A 21,621-nucleotide genomic window follows, 5' to 3' on the forward strand; every position below is an offset into this window, starting at 1 on the left:
TGTTGCAGGTCTTGCAGAAGGTCACAGCCCTTTGGACAGTCATTCCTTCCCCAGACTTTGTCATTCCCAGTCCTCACTGTAGTCCATGCATGGTGTGTGCATGGTGTATGAAGGCAGGTCTGGAAATCCCTCCTGAAGGGGAACTGAGCAGGTATGGTCCCAGTAGAAGAGAAATTCTCCCCAGCTTGTGACCTGATCCCACCAAATGTTGAACTATGTTCTGGTCTCTGAAATGGCCACAGGAGCACTCCATGGCAGCCACTCCAGAATGAGCTTTCAGTGGGCAGAAAACTGGAATCTCATGATTCACAGAGGCATTCAGGGCTGGCATGACTGATGGGAGAAACTTCCCCAGCCTCACTGAAAATTCCTCACCATTCTGGATCATTTAGTCAGTCTCTTATAAATTTGAAACACAATGGCCTTCAGAGAGAATAGGGGATATAGATGAACTTCAGCTTTTTGCTTACAGGCAGGCAATGAAAAGGAACTGCCTTTGTTATCATGAGAGTTTACTTACATTTTTGATAGAGGGCTTTCACTACATGTGCCTGAGCCTTGAACTACCTAAATATAAATCCCAGTCCCGAGGAAACTCCAAAAAGTAGAATGGGATTAATCTTGAAGGTTTCAGGGATTGGTGAGCAGTTATGTTCTCTTTTGATGGTGAGTAGATTTTGTCTTGCCAGAGGAGACCCATCCATGTGTAAGTGAGGGGATATGTGGTGGAAGGATTAGGGTGTTTAGTGTGGATGTGCCCTGAAGGAAGATGAAGAATGTTCCCCCCACCTTGCTCCCCACAGCCCCCACATTGTCAGAAGGACCTGCAGGAGCCTCATGGCCCTTGATGGACTTTTCTACCAGAAATTCACTGGTTTCTCCATTTTTTTTTCTGAGCTTTCCTAAAACATCGCATGTAACACAGACAAACCTACTGCTATTTACAATTACTACTTTAGATTATCTAATCCATTAGGTATTTTATTCAAAAACCTTCCCCATGGGATCTGCAGCTAGCCAGTGCTGTAGTCAGCCATGCTGTCATATGAACAGGGTGTACTGGAGGAATCAGTGCACCCTGTGGACCCTGATTAACTGTCTGGCAGGGAATATTCACACTGCTGCAGCAGCATTTCTGCTGCCACTGGGTAAAACGAGAGCACATGCTGAAAACAAATACTGATGCTCTGATCTGCTGGAGCAAAACTTCTCATCCCTACTCTTCTACTAAGACCTAGCTGAGCACTGGACCATTGCAATGGTAAGGACATACTTTGTATATAAAAACCAGTAAGAATCAGATTAGACTAAAGTAAAGTGTATTTCTTGCAGGCTGTTTGTGTGTCATACTGTGGCTGGCATAATGAGTTGCCCAGCAAAGAAACATGGTTTGGAGATCTATTAGGCATCCCTAATCCATGCTGGTGCAGGGAATGAAAAAAAAAAGTAAGAAACGTGAACTGACCTTGAAGAAAGTTGTTAATTTTCATAATGTAATGACAGACTTGAATGCATCCTTTGGGATGAGAAGCAGTTGAGGATGTTCACTGTATGGGCTGTGAGAGATGAGAGCTAAAATCCAGGATAGTAGAGCACAAAGCCCTTGGTAATGCTGCTGGTGGAATTTGGGGGCAGAGGCAGCTGTTTAGGTGGGGATTTTTTAGAGGGGGGAGAGGGGAGTGAGGCTGGTTTTTTCTGTTTGTTAATTTGTATGAATTGGTGTCTTTTCTCTTTCAAGTTCTTTTCCTCTAGTCTTACTGGTGGCTATGCTTGTGATCTTGCACATGGAAATCAAAGTGGTACTTTTCGTGGTATGGACTGTTGAAATTTACATGTTCGTAAAGGTGATGGCATCCTTTTTCAGTGGGGACTCCAAGTGGCTTCCTGCAAAACTGCAGTGGCAGATTATCTGCTGTTAAGAGGAAGGTGTAATTTCACTGAGCAGAGGAAGGTAAAAGCTGTGACCTGGAATGTCAGGATAAACAGTTCTTGAAATTGCATCACAGTTAGCTAATCATTCTCCTTCTACCAGCAAACATGAGAAGATGATATCTGAGCAGTGTTCTAAATAATATCAGAGTGATGTAGGGGATACTTTTTTCCCCACACACTGGAGCTTCAGTTACAGAGAAGATGAACAGGGTGGAAGGACTGATAAGCCAATGGGAGGAAGATTAGTGCCTCGAAATGTCAGAGATGTTGGAAAGTGAAGCAGAAATGACAGAAATCAGTGTTCAAAGTTCAGTATTAGAAAGTAAAAAAGGCCAGCTTGTACTGAGAAAGGAAAAGGGAAGGATGATGAGGTATAACTCACATATAATGTCTTAGTGCCTCCTAAAGTGCTGATGCTTTGGTGCACAGAGGACACAGTTGTCCATGCCCAAGCTGTTGAAGGTCAGAGAACTCCATAGTCCCCATGGGGCAGCAGCTCTGGTGGAGCTGCATCTATTTTAAAACTTCTCTGGGATTGTTTCTTTAGGCCACTTATGGGCCCATATTTCTTCCAAGATCAGTTACCTGTGCATCAGCACATTTTTTATCACACGCAGCCTGACTCCAGAAATAGTGTGTTGATGCAAAATGACTCCTTGTCCTCCAGCCAAGGCAGCAAATCAAAAGTGAAGAGAAATTGGTTTTCCTTACTCATCCCTTTAATATTCCAGTCTGATTCCAGCAAGACTCCAGCCCTGCTTTCCAGATTGGCTGGTGGCAAGGCCAGCTCAGCACAGTGCAATGTGTGTGATTTCTCTCCCTCTCCCACCTGTGCAGTTGGAAGTCTGGCCCCAGGTGTTGTCTCTAAAGGAACCTGCAATGTTACCTTTCATCAGCTGAGCATTAGCAAGAAATCCTGAGGCTGGAATTTCTTACAGGTGAGAGACAGAAGAGCCCCAAGAGTCTCAGGTGCTTCAAGTGCATCCTGATTCTTCCACGGTCAGAGCAGCTTGTACATTTTTGAGAGTGATTATGATATTGTCCAAAGGGAACAGGGAGTTTTGGCATTGAAACATGGTCCCCAAAGTTGTTGTGATATTAACTACTCTGTCAGCAGGTCTATAAAGGTACCCAGGGTATCTTTTCCTTGTTGCCCATATATCACTGGCACTGATGAAGTTTTCACAGCTTCACACATAGAGATGATGTCTCTGAAGAGCATCACTTACAGTGACACAAGAGTCAACCCGGGGCATCATCTTTTCCTTAAATATATTTAGCTGCTGCCTAGCCAGCTACTTCCATATTTGGTTGTAACATGGAAGGATTCTGTGGGTGTAAACCTCAGTGTGGTTGGGAGGAGGAGGACCTCCCAGTTCTGAACATTGCTGCAAACACACTGAGTGCTGTGGTCAGTGCAAAAGGCTCTGCAGTACGTCCAGCTCCCTTCCCCAGCCATTTCACAGCTCTTTGGAGTGCTCCCTGTAAATGGAGAGGTGTAGACATAGACAGGGACCTGGAGAGACCGCTAAGTGTCCCTGCAGTCAAAGCCATGTCTCATTTACAATTCCCCACATCTGCCTGTAGAATCTTCCCTCAGCAGCTTCCTGATGTGCCAGGCTCTGGTGAATGGTGTGTTAAACTGCCTCTTGTGTGCAGGTTGCCTCTAAACACCTATTCCAGACAAAGGAAGCTCCAATGTCAGAGTCAGTGTGATGTCCCAGTGGGCACTGATCTCTTTGCTTCAGGGTGGAGGTACCTGTGCTCTCCAGACTTACCACCTGCTCAGCCCCCACTGGGGCACTGAATGAGAATGCCTGGGAATGGGAAACATCCTTTCTACCTTGCTTTTCCTCATGGTCAGCTTTTCCTCATTTTTGTCCTGCTCATGCATTATATTCTGCAGTGTTACCCAATGTGGGGTTAATAAAGAAAGCCAGGGTCTATCAGCTACTTTTTCCATCCAGTTTTCCATTTCCTTTTACAACAAAGCTCATGCACTGCTGCAAAAGGAAGACAGGAAGCACTGTTTGGCAATGTGGAAACACCATGTTAAGAACTTCTCTGTATTCTCAGGGTGCCAGACTTGGAGATTTCTTCATGGTGTTAACAGAGTTGCTCTCAATTCCAGTGTTAAAAAAAAAAAAAACAGGTCCTTTTTATACATATGCTTGTAAATTTGTAAAACATAGGCTTAAAATTTCTCTTCCTAAAAAGCATTATTTATTTAATATTTATTTATTCTAACTTTAAATCACAATTCCATTTCTGGGAAACATTCTAGTACAGTGTAAAAATTTTTGTTTGCTCTCATGCATCTTACTTTTTCTGTAGTTGGAGTACTGCAGTTTCTGAATCTTACTCCAGAAAATTCAGGAGTTTACTCCTAAATATTAATTGTTAGAACAAAATCTAAATAACTGCAAAACTAAAATGTAGCTACTGCTTTTCATGCAAAGGAATCTATGGTCTTTGTCCTTAGACATTGACTAATTTATAAAGCCTCGTTCTAGAAAGAATGACAGAGGGCTCACATTTTGTACAGCCCTCAGGTCACTTTGATGCCTCATGCAATTTTCACTCTTCCTCTCCTATTTTCTTGACATGAATCTCACGGCTCTTGGCTCGGAGCTTGTTGACCTGTGACTCTGCAATGTCAGCCCGCTCCTCGGCCTCCTCCAGCTCGTGCTGGATCTTGCGGAACTTGGACAGGTTCACATTGGACAGCTCCTCCTGTGAGAGCAGAGGCAATCAGGGCTCAGGAGCACAGGTCAAGGGTTTCACTCCTGCTGCAAGTCAGCCTTGTGGGGCTGCAAATCTCCATTCCCCTCCCACCACTGCTCACACATCAGCCTCACACAGAGCTCCTCATCCTCCCCTTCACAGGACCCTACTGGGGCAAGTTTCACCAGGATGATATCCTGGTGTTCTTGCTCCAGGTGAGGAGCAATTTCATAATTTCAATTTGTCATTTCTGTACTTATTCTCCCACTTGTTTAGTGCTCATGTGCTGGGGGGTATATCTGGATGACACAGTTCCTCTCCTCAGCAGATGATTTTTGACAATTTAAAAACTTCTGTAATTTCTCTCCTGGACACTTGTGTGACACTCAGAGGAAGCAATGCTTTTTATTTCCCTCAGCAATACTCACAGCTTCCTCAGCTTGTCTCTTGTAGGATTTCAATTTCATTTGCAGCTTGTCCACCAGATCCTGCAGCCTCAGCACATTCTTCCTGTCCTCCTCAGACTAGAGTGTTGGCAAATTGGAAAGAGTGAATTATTGCTTTCTGCATACCACAATAGAGCATTTACCCTTGCAGTCCATGAAAATCTCTTGCGACTGATGGAATAAGGATGCATCAGCCCAAGGAGAGCTCCTGCCTTACCTGGTAGGTGAGTTCCTTCACCCTGCGCTCGTACTTGCGCACACCCTTCACGGCTTCAGCGCTGCGCTTCTGCTCAGCATCAACCTCCCCTTCCAGCTCCCGCACCTGCAAGGACAAGCCCAGCCCTGCAGCTGCCCTGCCAATGTCTCTCCAAGGAGGGACACGCTCCCTCAGGCACAGCCCCAGCCCTACACACCCTGGCCTCCAGCTTCTGGATCTGCTTCTTCCCTCCCTTCAGTGCCAGCTGCTCGGCCTCATCAAGACGAAACTGCAGGTCCTTCACCGTCTGGTCCAGGTTCTTCTTCATCCTCTCCAGGTGGGCACTGGTGTCCTGCTCCTTCTTCAGCTCTTCTGCCATCATGGCCGCCTGATCAGAACAAAAGGTCAAAGCCATTTTGGGGCTGGAGATATTTTGGGCAGAGTACATTCACCATCTGCAATGCCAGGAGCGCCCAACTCACATCTGTGATGGCCTTCTTGGCCTTCTCCTCAGCATTGCGGGCTTCCTGGATGGTATCCTCCATTTCACTCTGGATCTGGGCAATGTCTGTTTCCAGCTTCTTCTTGGTGTTGATCAGGCTGGTGTTCTGTTGAAGGAAAAAAGCATAATTTTTTTTCTCCAGTCACTTCTCACTATTCTTAGAAAAAGCAAATTACCTATTTTTATTTCTGTTTTTATTACAGTTGCATATGAAGAATACAAATAACTGATAAATGAAAATGGTAGACTACTGAAGACTAATTGTTGTACTTCAATTAAAAAAGGAAAACAGACCTATTATGAACTTTAATTCTCTAAATACTGTTGGTGCTATATGTCTTCAATTCTAGAATTTACCTGAGTGTGGAGGAGCTGTACTCTCTCACTTGCATCCAGAAGCTCCTGCTCAGCCAATTTCCTCGACCGCTCTGTCTGCTCCAGGGCTGCCCGGAGCTCCTCAACTTCAGCCTGCAGCAGGTTTGCTCTGCGCTCCACCATGGCCACCTGCTCCTTCAGGTCCTCCTGTGTCCTGAGAGCCTCATCCAGATGGATCTGGGTGTCCTGCAAAGAAAGGTAAGAGAGATTGGAAGGCATATCCTACCTATTTAATTTTTTTTACATTTTCATATTAATATAGAAAAGATAGAACAGTAGAAGAGAAGTATTTGCAGCTGTGTAAGAAACCCATGAGCACCTGGTCTGTAATGCCATACCTTGAGGACAGCCTGGGTGTTTCTCAGATTCTTCTGTGCCTCTGAAGCCACACGATTGGCATGGCTCAGCTGGATCTCCATTTCATTCAGGTCTCCCTCCATCTTCTTCTTCAGTCTCAGGGCTTCATTCCTGCTCCTGATCTCAGCATCCAGGGTGGCCTGCATGGACTCCACAATTCGCAGGTTGTTTCTCTTCATCTGGTCAATCTCCTCATCTTTCTCTGCTATCTTCCTGTCAATCTCAGCCTTCACTTGGTTGAGCTCAAGCTGCAGGCGCAGGATCTTCCCCTCCTCATGTTCCAGGGAGGCCTGGAAAAAGCATGAAATCCTGTTAATTATAAAAAATCGCAATGTCAAAAACTTTACATGAATTGCTATTTCAAAGAATAATGTATAACCAGAGGACTGAGATTGAAAGAAAGGAAAGAAAAAAGCATACCCATGGATTCCAAGATTTTACCGGTGTGAAGAAAACCTGCTTCCTATGCTTCCACTCAATTCTCAGTGCATAGAATTATTTAAATGTTACCTGATGTTGCTGAGCTGCGTTGTAACTTATCAGGTAAAAACAGAAGGCTTTACCTCAGCTTCCTCCAGGGACACTTGCAGTTCAGATTTCTCCTGCTCAATCTGCTTCTTGACTTTCTCCAGTTCATGAATCGCCTTTCCTCCCTCCGCAATCTGCTCCGTGAGGTCGGAAATCTCCTCTGCAAGGAAGGGAGAAAAGCGCCATGGTCAGGCACAGAGCTGAATGGAGAAAGGCTCTGGCCTACCAAGGTGCCAGGCAAGATCTTATTCCTGCAGGCCCAGAGCTGTTAAGTGTGGCAGACAGACAAGCTTGTGAGAAAGGCCAGGGAGGAGCAGAGGGCCAAGGACTTACGCTGCAAGTTCTTGTTCTCCCGCTTCATTGTTTCCAGGTGGTCCAAGGACTCCTCATAGGCATTCTTCATCTTGAACAGCTCCGTGCTCAGAGAGCGCGACTCCTTCTGCGAGGCCTCCAGCTCAGCCTGCGTTTCCTCATACTTCTGCTTCCATTCTGCCAGGATCTGAAGAGAAATGGGGGGTGAGTAGGGCTGTGGCCATCACAGGGCCCTGCTCTGGCCAGGAGTGCTGGTGCTGGAGGCCAAAAGACCTTGTCAAAGTTCTTCTGCTTCTTATCCAGAGCAGCACAGGCAGCATTGGATCTCTCCAAGTCAATCATCAGGTCCTCCACTTCATTCTGCAGCCTCTGCTTTGTCTTTTCCAGAGAGGCACATTTGGCATTGACAGCCTCAACATGTTCCTCTGCATCCTGCAGGCGCTGGGCCAGCTTCTTCCTGTGTTAAACGTATCTCATGGTTTAAGAGAAAAGGGAAAGGCAGGGCATGTGGTTAATGGGCTTTTCCCTCTCTCTCTGCCAGTCCCTGTCTTCTACTGGTTTGCCTGTGATTTTTTCTCCACACCACATACGTTATAGAATTTATTTGCGATTCTCCTTTTGCCCCAACCCCAAGAGGAACACAAATGTCTTCCTAATAATGTCACAGTGGTCTCCAGGCATTTCTGGTCTTAATCTCTGCTAATCTTCCTCACTTTCCCCACGTACTTGGCCTCCTCGAGCTCCTCCGTGCGCTGAATTGCGTCCGTCTCGTATTTGGTTCTCCAGTGGGCCACTTCACTGTTGGCCTTGGACAGGGCTCGCTGCAGCTCCCCCTTGGCCTCCTGCTCCTCCTCATATTGTTCCCGGAGCAAGTCACAGTCGTGGCGAGCAGACTGCAGGGCATGGGCCAAGGAACTCTTGGCCTGGAGCAAAAAGTGCATTGGGACATGGAGCATCAAGATCCCAGGAAATCTGACTGAATATTAGTGGGACATGGGATCATGCTTCTATGCAAACGGGCAACCATGCAATCAATGAGGAAAGAAGTTGGGACTGAAAAAAAGGAATAGTGGATAAACTTGAGATAAAAGTTAGCATGAGACAACTTGAACCAAATTACATGAGATATTTTTCCCTGTCTCATCCTATTGTTCAGTAGTCACATAAGTGTTTGGAGCAACTCTGAGAGGAGGAATCACCTTTATCTCTTCATCCAGACGCCTCTTGAGTTCCTCAATCTGCTGGGTGAAAGCCTGTTTGCCTCTTGACAGCTGGGAAACCATAGCATCTTTCTCTTCCACCTGACGTGAATATTGACCTGAGAAAATTTGCAGATACACAACAGTTGTAATGCTATTCATGCTGACGTTAAAAAAATTTGGATATATAAAGCCAGATAGTTTTTAGTCCATGCTGAAATTTATGATCCCATTTCAAGCATTTTGCAGTGCATGTGATACAAAGTGTGTTGAAAAGATCCTGTGCCCAAGAGAGTAAATTTTGCAATAACCCTGAGAGGTTATTGATCTGCACATTTAGATGAGGGTGTCTCACCTGACTCTGTCTGCAGACGAGCTCTTTGAGCATTGAGGTCGTTGATCATGTGCTGATGTTCTTCTTCCTTGGTTTTAATCTCACTCAGCTGATCTTCCAGAGTACGGCACATCTTCTCCAGGTTGGCCTGTGTTTATGCAGATGGAAAGTGATGAGTTAACCATCCATGTGTTAAAGAAGGCAAGGAGAAAGGATTGTCTTGTATTCCTCTGTGTCAACGAGCCAATAATTGTGTACCTTGGCTTTGGAGACAGACTCCATGTTGCTGGCCAAGTCATCAATCTCCATCTTCAGCTCACTCTTCTCCTTCTCCAGCTTCTGCTTCACGCGTTGCAGGTTGTCGATCTGCTCGCCCAGCTCAGCTGTGCTGTCCGCGTGCTTCTTGCGCAGGGCGGCAGCCGTGGCTTCGTGCTGCAGCGTGGCCTCTTCCAGGTCACGGCGCATCTTCTGGAACTCTGCCTCACGCTTCTTGTTCATCTCCACCTGAGCTGCTGTGGCCCCTCCTGCTTCTTCCAGGCGCTCGCTGATCTCCTCCAGCTCCCTGGACAGGTCAGCGCGATGCTTCTCTGCTTTAGCGCGAGAGGTTCGCTCTGCCTCAATCTCCTCCTCCAGCTCCTCAATGCGGGCCTGCAGAACAGCAGGGACCCTTCACAGCCGTGCCCTCCTCCTGCCTGAGCTGAGCCTGAGCAAGGCAGGGCAAAAGGCACAGAGACTTGCCTGCAGCTCCTTGATTTTCTTCTGAAACTGCATGCCTAGAAGTTGCTCATCCTCGATCTTGCCCTGGATCTGGCTGATTTCAAAGTCTTTCCTTTGGGACAAGTGAACTGTGTTAGAGTTCAAAGAAACAAGACAAGTGCTGCAGCCCAGCACTCAGGTGCCCCAGAGCCACACTTACTTCTTCAGTTTCTCATCCAGCTGCTGCTTATCATTCTCCAAATCCATGATGCTGTCCTGGGCCATCTTCAGGTCACCTTCCAGTTTCCTCTTTGCTCTCTCCAGGTCCATACGCAGTTTCTTCTCTTGCTCCAGGGACCCTTCCAACTAAACACAACAAGACCATCAGGGCTCTGCCAGCCAGCTTGGACTCCATACCTGTCCTCTTCCTGTTCTATATCTGTGTGCTTACATCATCCACTTGCTGTTCCAGCTTGGTCTTGGCTTTGGTCAGAGTATTGACTTTGTCCTCCTCTGCCTGCAGGTCATCCAGGGTCTGCTGATGCGCCTCTTGGAGGGCTTTCTTCTCCTTTGTCAGCTTGGCAATGGTCTCGTCCAGAGCTGCCATCTCCTCAGTCAGGTTTTTCACCTTTGAGAAGAAGGGAGCAAATATAAATAAAGGAACTAGCTACAGAAGTCCAGTTATAGCACATGGCTCTTTTCTGGAGTGCGAGTGACAGGTTCTACCTCATACCTTGTTTTCAGTGGCATATTTTTCCTTTTCCACCTTGGCCAGTGTTAGCTCAAGGTCATCAATATCTTTCTTCAGCTCTGAACATTCATCCTCCAGCTTCCTCTTCTTGGCTGTCAACTCAGCATTAATTTCTTCTTCATCCTCTGCCCTTTCAGTCACTTCCTTAACTTTGGCTTCCAGCTGGATTTTGGTTTTGATGAGCTGGTCGCACCTTTCCTCTGCATCGGCCAAAGCATCTGCTTCCTAGTAGAGAAACATGATTTTTTTTGCAAATCACAACTGTTTGCAAAATGTGAATAGAGAAATGGTATTTCTCACTGAGGAAAATAAACATGGAATTATTCTTTTTTTTTCCTAGGAATTTTTTTTTTGCACAGACTCTTTTAAATCAGAGTAGATTTTTATTCTATTTCATTTTTTGCTCTCATGAATTATTCCCTATTATTCCCTCTTATTTTTCTTATGGATAAGACTCTAATATCCAGCATAACTTTTATTTTCAAGAGTTTAGATTCTTTTCTCTGAAAGTTAAGTACTGTATATAAATGTTAGGGTTTTTTTCCTTTATCTTTTTATAAGCTTTTCTTGGCAAGACTGACATTGAACTAATTTTCTCTGAGCGAGGTAAGTTGATATATAGTCTAGGTGAAAACAGGGGTTTCAATTTGAGCCTGAGTTTCTTTTGAATCTGTGTAGCAAACATCTAAATACAAAAGGTAATCTTTAAATATTGACCAATCCCCTGATCTCCCAAAGGACTTAGGAGGTACATATAGGGATGGGACAGAATGCAGAGGGTTTTTGTGTCCTCCTGGAAAAGTGGTTGCAGAAAGACAAGTGACATAACATGTATCATAAAAAATGGCATAGAGGTCTTTAGGCAACTGACTGAAACCAGAGAAAGTTGTCAAATAATTGTTCCACAGACTACTAACTGTAAATTCTAAATCTCCAGTGACTACACTGGATGTTATACTGCGAGCCTGGATAAACAGACCTATGCCCATACATGCTTCAAAAGTCATTCCCATGCTAGAACCTCCTATTATAATGGTTACACTGAATGGTCTGAACTCTACCTTCCATTATTCATAATAAAATATTTTATCAGACAATGTGTAACATGAGAGTTTTGTGCTGTGAGAATACCCAGAAGAAATACACTAACGATACTTACAGATTGCACTTGGAGCTGCAGGTCATTTTTCTCCTTCATCAGAGAGGCCATTTTTTCTTCAATCTCCTTCCGCTTTGATTCAGACTTTGCAAGCTCTTCCTTGGTTTTCTCAAATTCTTCCTTCATGTTGGCCATCTCCTTCTCAGACTCTGCACTCTTCAGCAAGGGCTTGATCTTGAAGAACAGCTTCATCCATGACCAGTGTTTGACATTCATGAATGCACGAATGTTGAACTGGATGGAGAAGATGGATTCCCTGATGCATAATTAAAATGTACAATGAATATTCTCAGTCGGACAAGTGTCAACACTTTTCCATGAGAAAAATGACTTTAACTGAAGAAGGGGAAGGTGTACCTGCGCTCCACCATCCTCTGGTACTCTACCCTCCTCAGGTAGCCCCTACATATGGCCTGAGTGCGGGTGATGAGCTGTGCCAGCTTCTCATCTCTCATCTCTTCCAGGAGCCCTATCAGCCCAGCTTTGAAGAACACCTTGAGAAAGACAATATTGCAGCACATCACTGTCAGATGGAGATAGAAAAGCCCAGGCAGGCAGTGAAGGTGGGGTGGGGAGTTGTACCTTGGTGTTTCCAAATTTATACTGGGTGTGATCCACATCGATTGAACTAAGAAGCTTCTCAGAAGCCTTCTTGCTATCGATGAACTGTCCCTCAGGGATGGCACTGGCATTAAGCACCTTGTATCTATGGAATTGGAGCAAATAGGAGGAAGACAATGTCCAGTCATAAGAACGTTCTCTTTACTGAAAACAAGAGCAGTGTTTGCAGCAGAACCAGGCTGAGGAAGTTGGAATTTCATCTCTCCATACTTAAAGACCCTGGCAAAGCTCGGTTGTGTGATGGAGAGCAGTTGGTGAGGACACCTGACTTATCTCTCCATTTCATAGCTCTCACCTCTGTTTGAAGTCAGCATAGAGGACTCTGCTGGGGAACCCTTTCCTGCAGATCCTGATCCCTTCCAGCACGCCGTTACAGCGCAGCTGGTGCAGCACCAGCTCGTGCTCCATGGCACCTGGCAACGGAGAGCACAAATGAGGGGCACAGATTGCATTGCAGAGGGGAATGGATGTATCAGAGCAAGGATCTTTTAGCTTGGATCTTACCAGGTGTTTTAGTCTCATTGGGGATGATGCAGCGCACAAAATGGGGGTGGGTGCTCCGCAGATTGGTCATCAGCTTGTTCAGATTCTCCTGTGGGATCATGATTTAGTGTGCATTTATAAGAGAAATGGCAAAAATAACCCAGTGCATTCCTTGAATTTAATATAAAAGACCGATCAATGGAGATACACTGGGCTGAACATTGTCAGCTGAGCACGCCTCAATTGCTCTGTTTCTTCTGATTCCCAGCATTAAACCTCACCTTGTAGGTCAAGAAAAAACTTACCATCAACCTAATAAAGGCTAGAAAGTGGGCATGTTATATGACAAAATTTTATGTTTATATTAATTGTAAGTTTAGCTTTTTAAAGTGCTATTTTTCATTCCATAGGATTTTTTTTCCCAATACCAGTCTAAAGACAAGTTATATGTAAAATATTTTTTCGTTGATTCGTTGGTTGGTTGGTTGGTTGGTTGGTTGTTAGGGTTTTTTTGCTTTTTTTTTTTTCTGTCTGAGGCAACTACAACTACAGATAAATTCTCTGCATATATGAAAAGAAAAGTTGTTTACGTACCCGGAAAAGAGCTGAGACAGTCTGGAAAGAAGAGCCCTTCTTCTTGCCTCCCTTCTTGCCACCACCACCACCACTAGCCTCTGACAAAGATAATGAGACATCTGTTGCTTTGGGGACCAACCACCATGCATCAAAGAGATGAATTTCAGAGAACTGACCTGCCTCTCCTCCAGCAGAGGCAAAGAGTAAAGCCAGGGTCTTCACAGATGATTTCTGGTACAGCCCAATGACAGTTTCATTCAGAGGGTCCTTGTTCTTCTCCAGCCACCCAGTGATGTTGTAATCCACTGTGCCAGCATAGTGCACCAGGGAGAAGTGGGCCTCAGCCTTGCCTTTGCCTGGCTTGGGCTTCTGGAAGTTACTGGATTTACCCAGGTGCTGGTCATAGAGCTTGTTCTTGAAAGAGGTGTCAGTTGCCTTGGGGAACATGCACTCCTCTTCCAGGATGGAGAAGATGCCCATGGGCTGGGAGAAATCACAAGGAAAGAGGGAGGACAAAGTAAAATGGTAAAAAGACTCAGGGATGAAAAAACTTCCTGAGTGGGACAATATTGCTGCCCTCAGGGATTGCTCTGTTCAGCAAATCGTAAAATAATTCAAATGGATCTATCTGCAGTACCATATTTACCATTTCGAGCAGCATTGAAAAAATACATGAAATGAATGCATTTCTGAAAATACCTGACATTGTGAATTACAGAAATACCTTCTCAATGAGCTCAATGCAGGCAGCCAGGTCCATGCCAAAGTCAATGAACTCCCATTCAATGCCCTCCTTCTTGTACTCCTCCTGCTCCAGCACGAACATGTGGTGGTTGAAGAACTGTTGCAGTTTCTCATTGGTGAAGTTGATGCACAGTTGCTCCAGGCTGTTGAACTGCTCAGTGGAAAAAACAAGAGCAATCAGCCCTCATCAATATGCCCAGTTCTTCATCATTCTCCTCCACCCTGTATAAATCTTCCCAGATAAATCATAACTGTATTAACAGGACTACACCATAACAGAAGAACCTATATGCAGCTCCAGAAAGAAATACCTACATAATGAAAATGAGTGAATTTTTTTGACCAGATTTTTTATTGAATCTCCTAATATTAATAAAACACTTTGGTATTTTTTTATTCAGCCAACAAGATGAGTGCATGCTCTTGTATCCAATTTGAAAACCTGTTATATCTCTGATTAAACATCTAGCAAAACATTTCTTGGTTCTTTAAACATTTAGAACATCCTTAACTCATTATATATTTGCCAATGCATCTCCCTGTTGTGCTCCAGAAGCTCTTTTATACATTTATTGGAATTATTTTGGGTGATTTAATCCTTAACATTAAGCTCAAACAGTTGTAATATTACAACATATAAAATTCAATTTGCTGCTTCTGCACAAACAACATGACTCGGTGTTTATACTGATGGAGCTTTGGAGGATTTTGTTTTCTCCTAGAGAAGAAAATGATTGGGGTTTTTCCTACATAAAATCACAAATGTTAAACCTTCAGAGGAATATTACTTGCAAGTCCTCTGCTATAATAATCTCTCCCTTCAAGAGCAGCCCTTAAACCTGAAATCTTATTTACATCAAAGATCTCAAAGCCAGCAATGTCCAGGACACCAATGAAGTACTGCCTGGGCTGCTTCGTGTCCAGCTGTTCGTTGATGCGAACAACCATCCACAGGAACATCTTCTCATAGACAGCCTTTGCCAGGGCACCCACTGAATTGTATACCTAAACCAAAGGAGAATGGAGCAGAAGAAATACAATTTCCAGAGCAAATAGTGATTCAAGTCAGAGGTTCCCAGTCACCAAGTGGTTGTTGTTACCTGCTGCACATTTTGGCCTTTGGTCACGTATTCATTCCCCACCTTGACTCGGGGGTAGCAGAGAGCCTTGAGCAGGTCTGCTGAGTTCAGACCCATCAGGTAGGCAGCCTTGTCAGCAACTATGTACAAAGAGAGAGGGAGGAAGTAGCAGAGAAGAAGTGATAATTGAAAGGGGATACCCTCTAAGATGTAGCCGTTGGTCTCAGTATTGAAATTTTGTGATATCTTGAGGTGAAATTTAGAAACATGAATCCTCTGGAAGCTGAGATTTATGCATTTTTGATACTAAACAGAGGGAAAATACATGATTGCCAACTTCCACCTATCCATATCTGTGATTAGGAGTTCTACAAGGCTTTAATACCTTCGGTGCCATCAGGCTCTGCCTGCTCCTCTCGTTGTTTCTGCTTGAACTTCAGGTTCCCATAGTGCATGACAGCCCCTGTCAGCTTGTAGATGGCCGCCCTCTCATCAGCAGTGAAGCCCAGGATGTCAATGGCACTCTGGCAACAGAAGCACTCAAATAAACCTCCAGGCCACTACAAGGAAATTTCACCAAACCAATATGCTCAGTGACACTTACATCTGTAGCCATCAGCTCCTCCTGGTCGTTAATGCTGGCAACAGTGACCTCACCTTGACTCACAAACTGGTAGTCATAGGGGTTGGTGGTGATGAGGAGCATGTCTGTACAGAGGAATAGGATGTATCTGGATGTGAGAATGAAGATAAATACTTAGCACATTCAGATTTTATCAAACCATTCATAATACTTCATACCAATTAGCTCTGGCTTCTTGTTGGACATGATCTGATAAAAGATGTGGTAGCTCCTCTCCGCCTTGAGCTGGAAAGTGACTCTGGACTTCTCCAGCAGATCTGGCAAGGATGGTAGAAAGAGTTAGACACTTGTGGGAATGTACATAGAAATGGGAATTTGGGAAGGGATGGGAGCAGTCCAGGAGAATCTCTTACAAGTTTCAATGTCAGCAGAAGCCAGTTTGCCTGTGGCACCAAAATGGATTCTGATGAATTTGCCCTGTGAAGCAGAAGCAGCAGCAGGTCAGCCTGGATGTGTTCTGCTGATGTCTCCTCTGCATGAAGAACTCTTCAGGCATCAAGTGTGTTGCCATGAAGGGGCAGATTTTATGCAAAGCAAGAACTCACAAAGCGTGAGGAGTTGTCGTTCCTCACGGTCTTGGCGTTTCCAAAGGCCTCCAGCAGTGGGTTGGCACTGATGATTTGATCCTCAAGCGTTCCCTGCAGGGACATCATTATTCAGTCACTGTGTTTGATTGACAGGGCAATGACAGGCCAAGCATTCAGTCTGTCCTTCCTGACTCACCTGCATTTTGCCTGATGACTTCTCCTCCTTTTTCTTCTCTCCACTGGCTGCAATTGTTGCAAAGTACTGGATGACACGCTTGGTGTTCACAGTCTTCCCGGCCCCGGATTCTCCGCTGCCAAAGCCAAGAGAGAAGCAGAGGGTGCGTGGTCAGGCAGGAGGGGCCCTGGCACCGGGCAGCCCTGTGGGGACCCGCGCAGGGGGGTACCTACGTGATCAGGATGGACTGGTTCTCACGATCTGTGAACAAGGCAGAAAAATGGTATTTAAAACTCAGTGAACAACAGAGGAAGAATGAAAACATAGTCAGGTAAGTCTAATCTTTTGTCTGATGTCAGCTGCGCTTAAACAAGCAAACCCCTAATGCACATCACTGAATACAGAGATATTTTTCATTTAAAAGAGTAGAAACAATGCTATGACGATAGTAAACTCCAACAGATGTGTGTGTGAAATCCAAGAAAGGTTTGAAAAAGCCTCTTCACTTTGCTGAGACAGTGGATCTCTTCAGAGCATTTAATGAACCAATGGACCTAAAGGCTAGACAGAGCCACTCACCAGTCAGCATGAACTGATAGGCGTTGTCAGAGATGGAGAAGATGTGTGGAGGGGCCTCCTGGCGCTTCTTGCCTCGGTAGGCCAACACCACCTCGGGGTTGTACACCGGCAGCCACTTGTAGGGGTTGACAGTGACGCAGAAGAGACCCGAGTAGGTCTGCAAGGAAGGGACACAGCACGTTGCCTTGCCCTGAGCCTGGCCCAGCAGCTCCTGAGGCTGCCCAGAGGAAGCTGCTGCTGCCACTTACGTAGATCATCCAGGCTGCGTAACGCTCTTTGAGGTTGTACAGCACAGCGGGTTCGTGCAGGTGGGTCATCATGGCCATGTCCTCGACTTTGTCATACTTGGGAGGGTTCATGGAGAAGATTTGATCTTCTTTCACAGTCAGGGTCTTTCAAGGAAACAAAAGATCCACATGTGTCTCTGAAAAGCTCAGTGTTCAGATAATATTTACCTTCGGCCTTGTTTTTGACTCACCTCTCCCCCTTCAGTCTTGACAGTGACTTTGCCCGATTCTCTGCTCGTGATTGTCCCTTTCACAAAGGATTCCTTTGCATGTACCACAAAGACTGATGTCTTGGCATCGAAAGGTTTGTTCTGGGCCTCAATTCTCTCCTTCTCCGATTTTCGGAGGTAAGGAGCCGCCTCCCCAAAGATGGCCATCTCCGAGTCCGAAGACATGGCTGCACTTTGTGGAGGGGCTTGTCCACAGAGAGCACTGTGGAAGAGCAGATATGTTGCCCAAATTACTCAATATTTTTTCTTGTCACACAGTTTATTGATAGACCCTAAAAGTGTAATAGAAAGTATGATTTGGGAAGAATCTAAGTAGTTCTTTGGTTCACCTTCTTGTGCAACCAGGGCAAATTTTGGAAGCAGGTTTCCACTGCTTTTTCCAGAGAAGTTTTTATTATGTCAAAGAACAGATATTTCTAGTCTCTTTTCATCCCAGTTTCATTTCTGATGACCCTGATGGTGATTTTTTTCCTCTGTTTATTGCCTAATCAAAATTTCTGTGGCTGAAACCTGTACTTTTATCCCTCAGCCGTTCACTCTTCCCATTTGAGAAATCTGCCTCTTTCTATGATATAACCATCTTCTTTTTGTGGAAGATAACAATAAGATAACCAGTTTTTAATTTCAGCCAGATATGGGAGCTGAATGCAGGGAAAGAACCACTTGTCTTTACCTGCTGACCATGCTTTCATGAGTATCTGACAATGTGCTGCTGATCTTCCTTCCCACAAAGGCACACAGTGACACTTGCACCCAAATTCATGACCCATTTCTGCAAAGAGATTCTCCAGCCAAAATGAAGTACCACATACTCTTGTCTGGGACTATTCTTTCTCATATGCAGGATTTTTGAGGTTCTTATCAGCTACAGCATGAAGCTTTCTGAGGATCTTTTCCAGGGTAACATAGCCCTGTAGGATAATTGCAAGTTTCTGTTTGTTGTCAACTATAATTCCTGAGGATGCATTCCATGCATCATTTGGGTTGCTAATGGTCCAGAAGGTGTTCTGAGGACTATCATAACATCTTTTGCTGATGCTCTGCATCATTCACTACAGCTGTTTGCTTCTCATCCAAAATTATTTCAGTAGTATGTGAGCAAGTGGCATGTAAGGACACATAATTCATCAGGTTAAAATACTGCACAACCAACTGTTTCTTCTTATGTTAATTGTTTGTGGAAATAACTATAGGCAAAGCTAGAAACCTCAGTTGAAGAATTTATAAATCAAAGCCAGATATCTAAATCCAGTACTGCACATCCAAAGAAATGTCATGTGGCAAGTAATAGAAAGGAACTGAATTCAAAGGAAGTTAGACAGGCACCTTGATAAGATGTAATAACATAACTTTTAGTTAGGTAAATATCCAAAATGTTAACAAACATTTGCAGCTACTCCTAATAGCATGAAGATCTTCCATTTTACTCAGTCTTCTTTCAGAGGAATAGGAGCAGTACCTCCCCCTTTTTTGTTGTTTGGATAGTTAGATAGCTATTTTTGCATTTTTATCAAGATTACTAGTATGAGACCTACATTCAGATTATAACCATGGAGTATCATTTGGAAAGCATTTTCATAACATTTATTGGCCAGTTTCTTATGCAGTAATAATTACAATTCACAAGTCTGTAAGGTTTTGCAACATTCTGTTCTGTTGGCTAGCTCTGTCTGTCTGTCTGGACTTCATGCCAGAATGGATCATTTACCTCAGTGTTCTATAATTAAACATAAGGAATCCCCAAGAAGAATTTCCTGGCATTACACAGTGGTTTTGTCTTCAAGCACAGCCACTTATGAAAACTTGCTAGCTGTGAGCAGCCTGCCCAGCCATCAGCATGCTTTATTAGTTACAGCAGAGCACTGGCCACAAAAACATACAGCAATTGCCTACAACATTTTACAGAGATTTGTCTACATAAATTTTCTACAGAAATCTTCCATCTTTTTCTATCCCTTGAATGCAAGCAAATGTGGCTCTTACCTCTTATGCTATGAGAATATGCCTTGCAGGCTGGGAGGTGATCAGTGCTGTAAAGCAGAATCATGAGATTGTTCATTATTGCTGCACACAGTTCCACAGACAGATCACAAAGTGAAAATGCCAACATGCTTTATGATACAAATATCAAATCCTTGCAAGTACATGTACATACATCAGGACAGCAGGGCTGGAGAGGGACTGCAGGGACAGTGTCCCTTTCTGCCCACCAGAGACGTGCACTTACCATGAATTTCCTCTGCAGACAGAGCAGCCCAGATTCAAGGACTCTTTTATAAGGTCTGGTCAGCGCATGCTGCAGATGCATCCTCTGTCTTTGGGCAAAGCATTTCTGGCAAACCTTGTTTTTGGCAAAGCATTGTCTGGCAAACTGAATGTACTGAAAACTGGAAAGTGATGTTACTAGATATAATTAGAAAATTTTGGTGTCTTCCTAGCTATGTGAATAAATCGCCTATAAATAATACGAGAAGATTCCCAAGGGGGAAAATACAGCTAATGATGACTAGAGGAATGAAGGTAACCACTAATAACTGTAAGGCCATGGATGCTCCATGAATCTGAGCTAAGGGAGCAAGGCAAAACCATTCCCTGGGTGAGCATAGTGACATTTGGATGCATACTTCAGCTAATTCTGAGGACATCATATGTCTGATGACAGTTGTCCTTTCACAGAGCTCTCTACTTACAGATCTTGGATATGATACGTGGATTTCACTGTTGTCTGCCTTGCTTACCTTAGTCAGATTATTACATATTACTCTTTATTCATATTGTTCTGTATACACATATCTCTGCAGGGCTGGATTCTATCGGTGCCAGAAGCAAAACACAGCCCAGCTGAACAAGACAGGGCAGAATGAAGGATGTCTATGGGAACAGTCTGTTTTCCCCAAAATGCAGCTTGGACAAAGCACTGCAGTGCTGATATTCTCCATTGAGGAAACGGGATTCAGGCATCCTGAAGACAGGGTCTTCTTGAGAAGAAGATCACAGAATGACAGAACCTGGTCCAACTCCTCTTGAACAGGGAAATTTCTTTAATAAATGAGAATATCTGTATCCAGATCTTCGTAGCTCCTTCCTCAGACCCTTGCCAAGAGAGGGTTCCCCATTAGAATATGTAAATGTAACACGCATGTAGTGATCTTGCTGAGAATGCTTCCACAGCCTCTCTGATGTGTTGCTTAGAGATTTGTCTGAGTCAGTGAAAATGTCTTGTTGTATTTTACGTCTAAACCTAAGTTTTATACTATGAATTTGCCCATTGCCTGGCATCAAGTAGTTTTACACCAGAGGGACATGCACATCACTTTGGTGCAAAACCTCATGTATTCCATAGAAATTCAATTATTTATCCAAGTCTGAGGCCTACAGACATGTCTTAATAAATAAAAATATATATATAAAAAGAAAGAAAGAAATAAAAGGGAGCCTGTATTGCTGTTGAAGACCTATAAGTGAGCTTCCTGCTCTCATTGACAGAAAAATCCATAGAGATAAGGGTTGCAGATGGATGAAAAATAGTCATTATTTAGCGCGAGAAATGAATGGAATTTGTCATAAATGTAAACATTACAGATTCAGAGAATGCAACACTGAGGTTGTATTTGCAAAAAAAAAACTGGAACAAGTTAATATCAAGAAATTTGGACTCCCAGGCAATGGCACATTGCCTCCAGCTTGAAATGAGGACATGTAAAAACTGGGTTGATTGGATGTAAATGTGGCTGCAAACTGAGTATGCATTTTTTTATATTTCCTAGGGAGTGGAATGTTAACAATCACCATGCCTGTAAAGTATGCTGGCATGAATAAGGCACAAATCACTTCCTAGAAGCAAAATTCTGGTTTTCCTGAAGTATGTGTGTACAGAAGGCTAAAATGAGAGCACAGATGATAACTTGATGTTGAATCCATATAAGCTCTATGACAATGGGGTAAATATAAATTGCATATAAATTTATAATATAAATGTATAATATAAATTTTATATATGATATATAATTTATATATTATTATATTATATACTAAATAGTATAAATTTATAATACATTTATATGCTAGCTACATAAATTCTGAGGTGGGATGAGAACTTGTTAGAAAAATGGATGGGAGAGAATTCAGATCATCAGATATTGGTTTCTCAAGTCAGGATAGAAGGC

The 21,621-nt window shown here is 43.9% G+C and overlaps 1 protein-coding gene and 1 long non-coding RNA gene across 3 annotated transcripts; one reads left to right on the forward strand and one right to left on the reverse strand.

The window, feature by feature from the left end:
* The first annotated feature begins 1,064 nt into the window (after positions 1-1,064).
* Positions 1,065-20,518, forward strand: LOC131566113 (uncharacterized). 2 transcript variants are annotated; one of them, XR_009275521.1, is made up of 3 exons: positions 1,065-1,261; positions 6,151-6,373; positions 20,257-20,518. It is a non-coding gene; the product is annotated as an uncharacterized LOC131566113 (long non-coding RNA). The 2 variants fall into 2 exon arrangements; XR_009275522.1 differs by lacking the exon at positions 1,065-1,261 and adding an exon at positions 5,425-5,635.
* LOC131566109 (myosin-1B-like) lies at positions 4,133-19,461 on the reverse strand. The gene is made up of 39 exons (XM_058817316.1): positions 19,439-19,461; positions 17,417-17,657; positions 17,187-17,330; positions 16,939-17,095; positions 16,593-16,620; positions 16,381-16,495; positions 16,203-16,295; positions 16,011-16,074; positions 15,816-15,914; positions 15,619-15,722; positions 15,400-15,538; positions 15,036-15,154; positions 14,791-14,940; positions 13,916-14,086; positions 13,368-13,674; positions 13,210-13,289; positions 12,637-12,724; positions 12,428-12,545; positions 12,094-12,217; positions 11,869-12,005; positions 11,512-11,767; positions 10,335-10,577; positions 10,053-10,229; positions 9,822-9,967; positions 9,644-9,734; positions 9,164-9,553; positions 8,927-9,053; positions 8,572-8,690; positions 8,099-8,295; positions 7,646-7,829; positions 7,394-7,559; positions 7,096-7,220; positions 6,514-6,822; positions 6,158-6,361; positions 5,781-5,906; positions 5,516-5,686; positions 5,320-5,424; positions 5,085-5,180; positions 4,133-4,665 (listed from the first exon to the last, which is right to left on the reverse strand). Exons 2-39 carry the CDS (start codon positions 17,618-17,620, stop codon positions 4,510-4,512), a joined length of 5,829 nt encoding a protein of 1,942 aa, XP_058673299.1. The 5' UTR covers positions 17,621-17,657; positions 19,439-19,461; the 3' UTR covers positions 4,133-4,509.
* Positions 20,519-21,621: the final 1,103 nt, after the last annotated feature.

This window comes from Ammospiza caudacuta, chromosome 19 (genome assembly GCF_027887145.1).
Source record: "Ammospiza caudacuta isolate bAmmCau1 chromosome 19, bAmmCau1.pri, whole genome shotgun sequence".
NCBI classification, from domain to species: domain Eukaryota; kingdom Metazoa; phylum Chordata; class Aves; order Passeriformes; family Passerellidae; genus Ammospiza; species Ammospiza caudacuta.

Coding starts and splice junctions, on each gene's coding strand:
- LOC131566109 (XM_058817316.1), bottom strand. CDS start 17,620: ATGTCTTCGGACTCGGAGATGGCCATCTTTGGGGAGGCGGCTCCTTAC. Junction 17,331..17,416: donor TCAAGACTGAAGGGGGAGAG/GTGAGTCAAAAA, acceptor TTTCCTTGAAAG/ACCCTGACTGTGAAAGAAGA. Junction 5,181..5,319: donor TGAAGGAACTCACCTACCAG/GTAAGGCAGGAG, acceptor CCAACACTCTAG/TCTGAGGAGGACAGGAAGAA.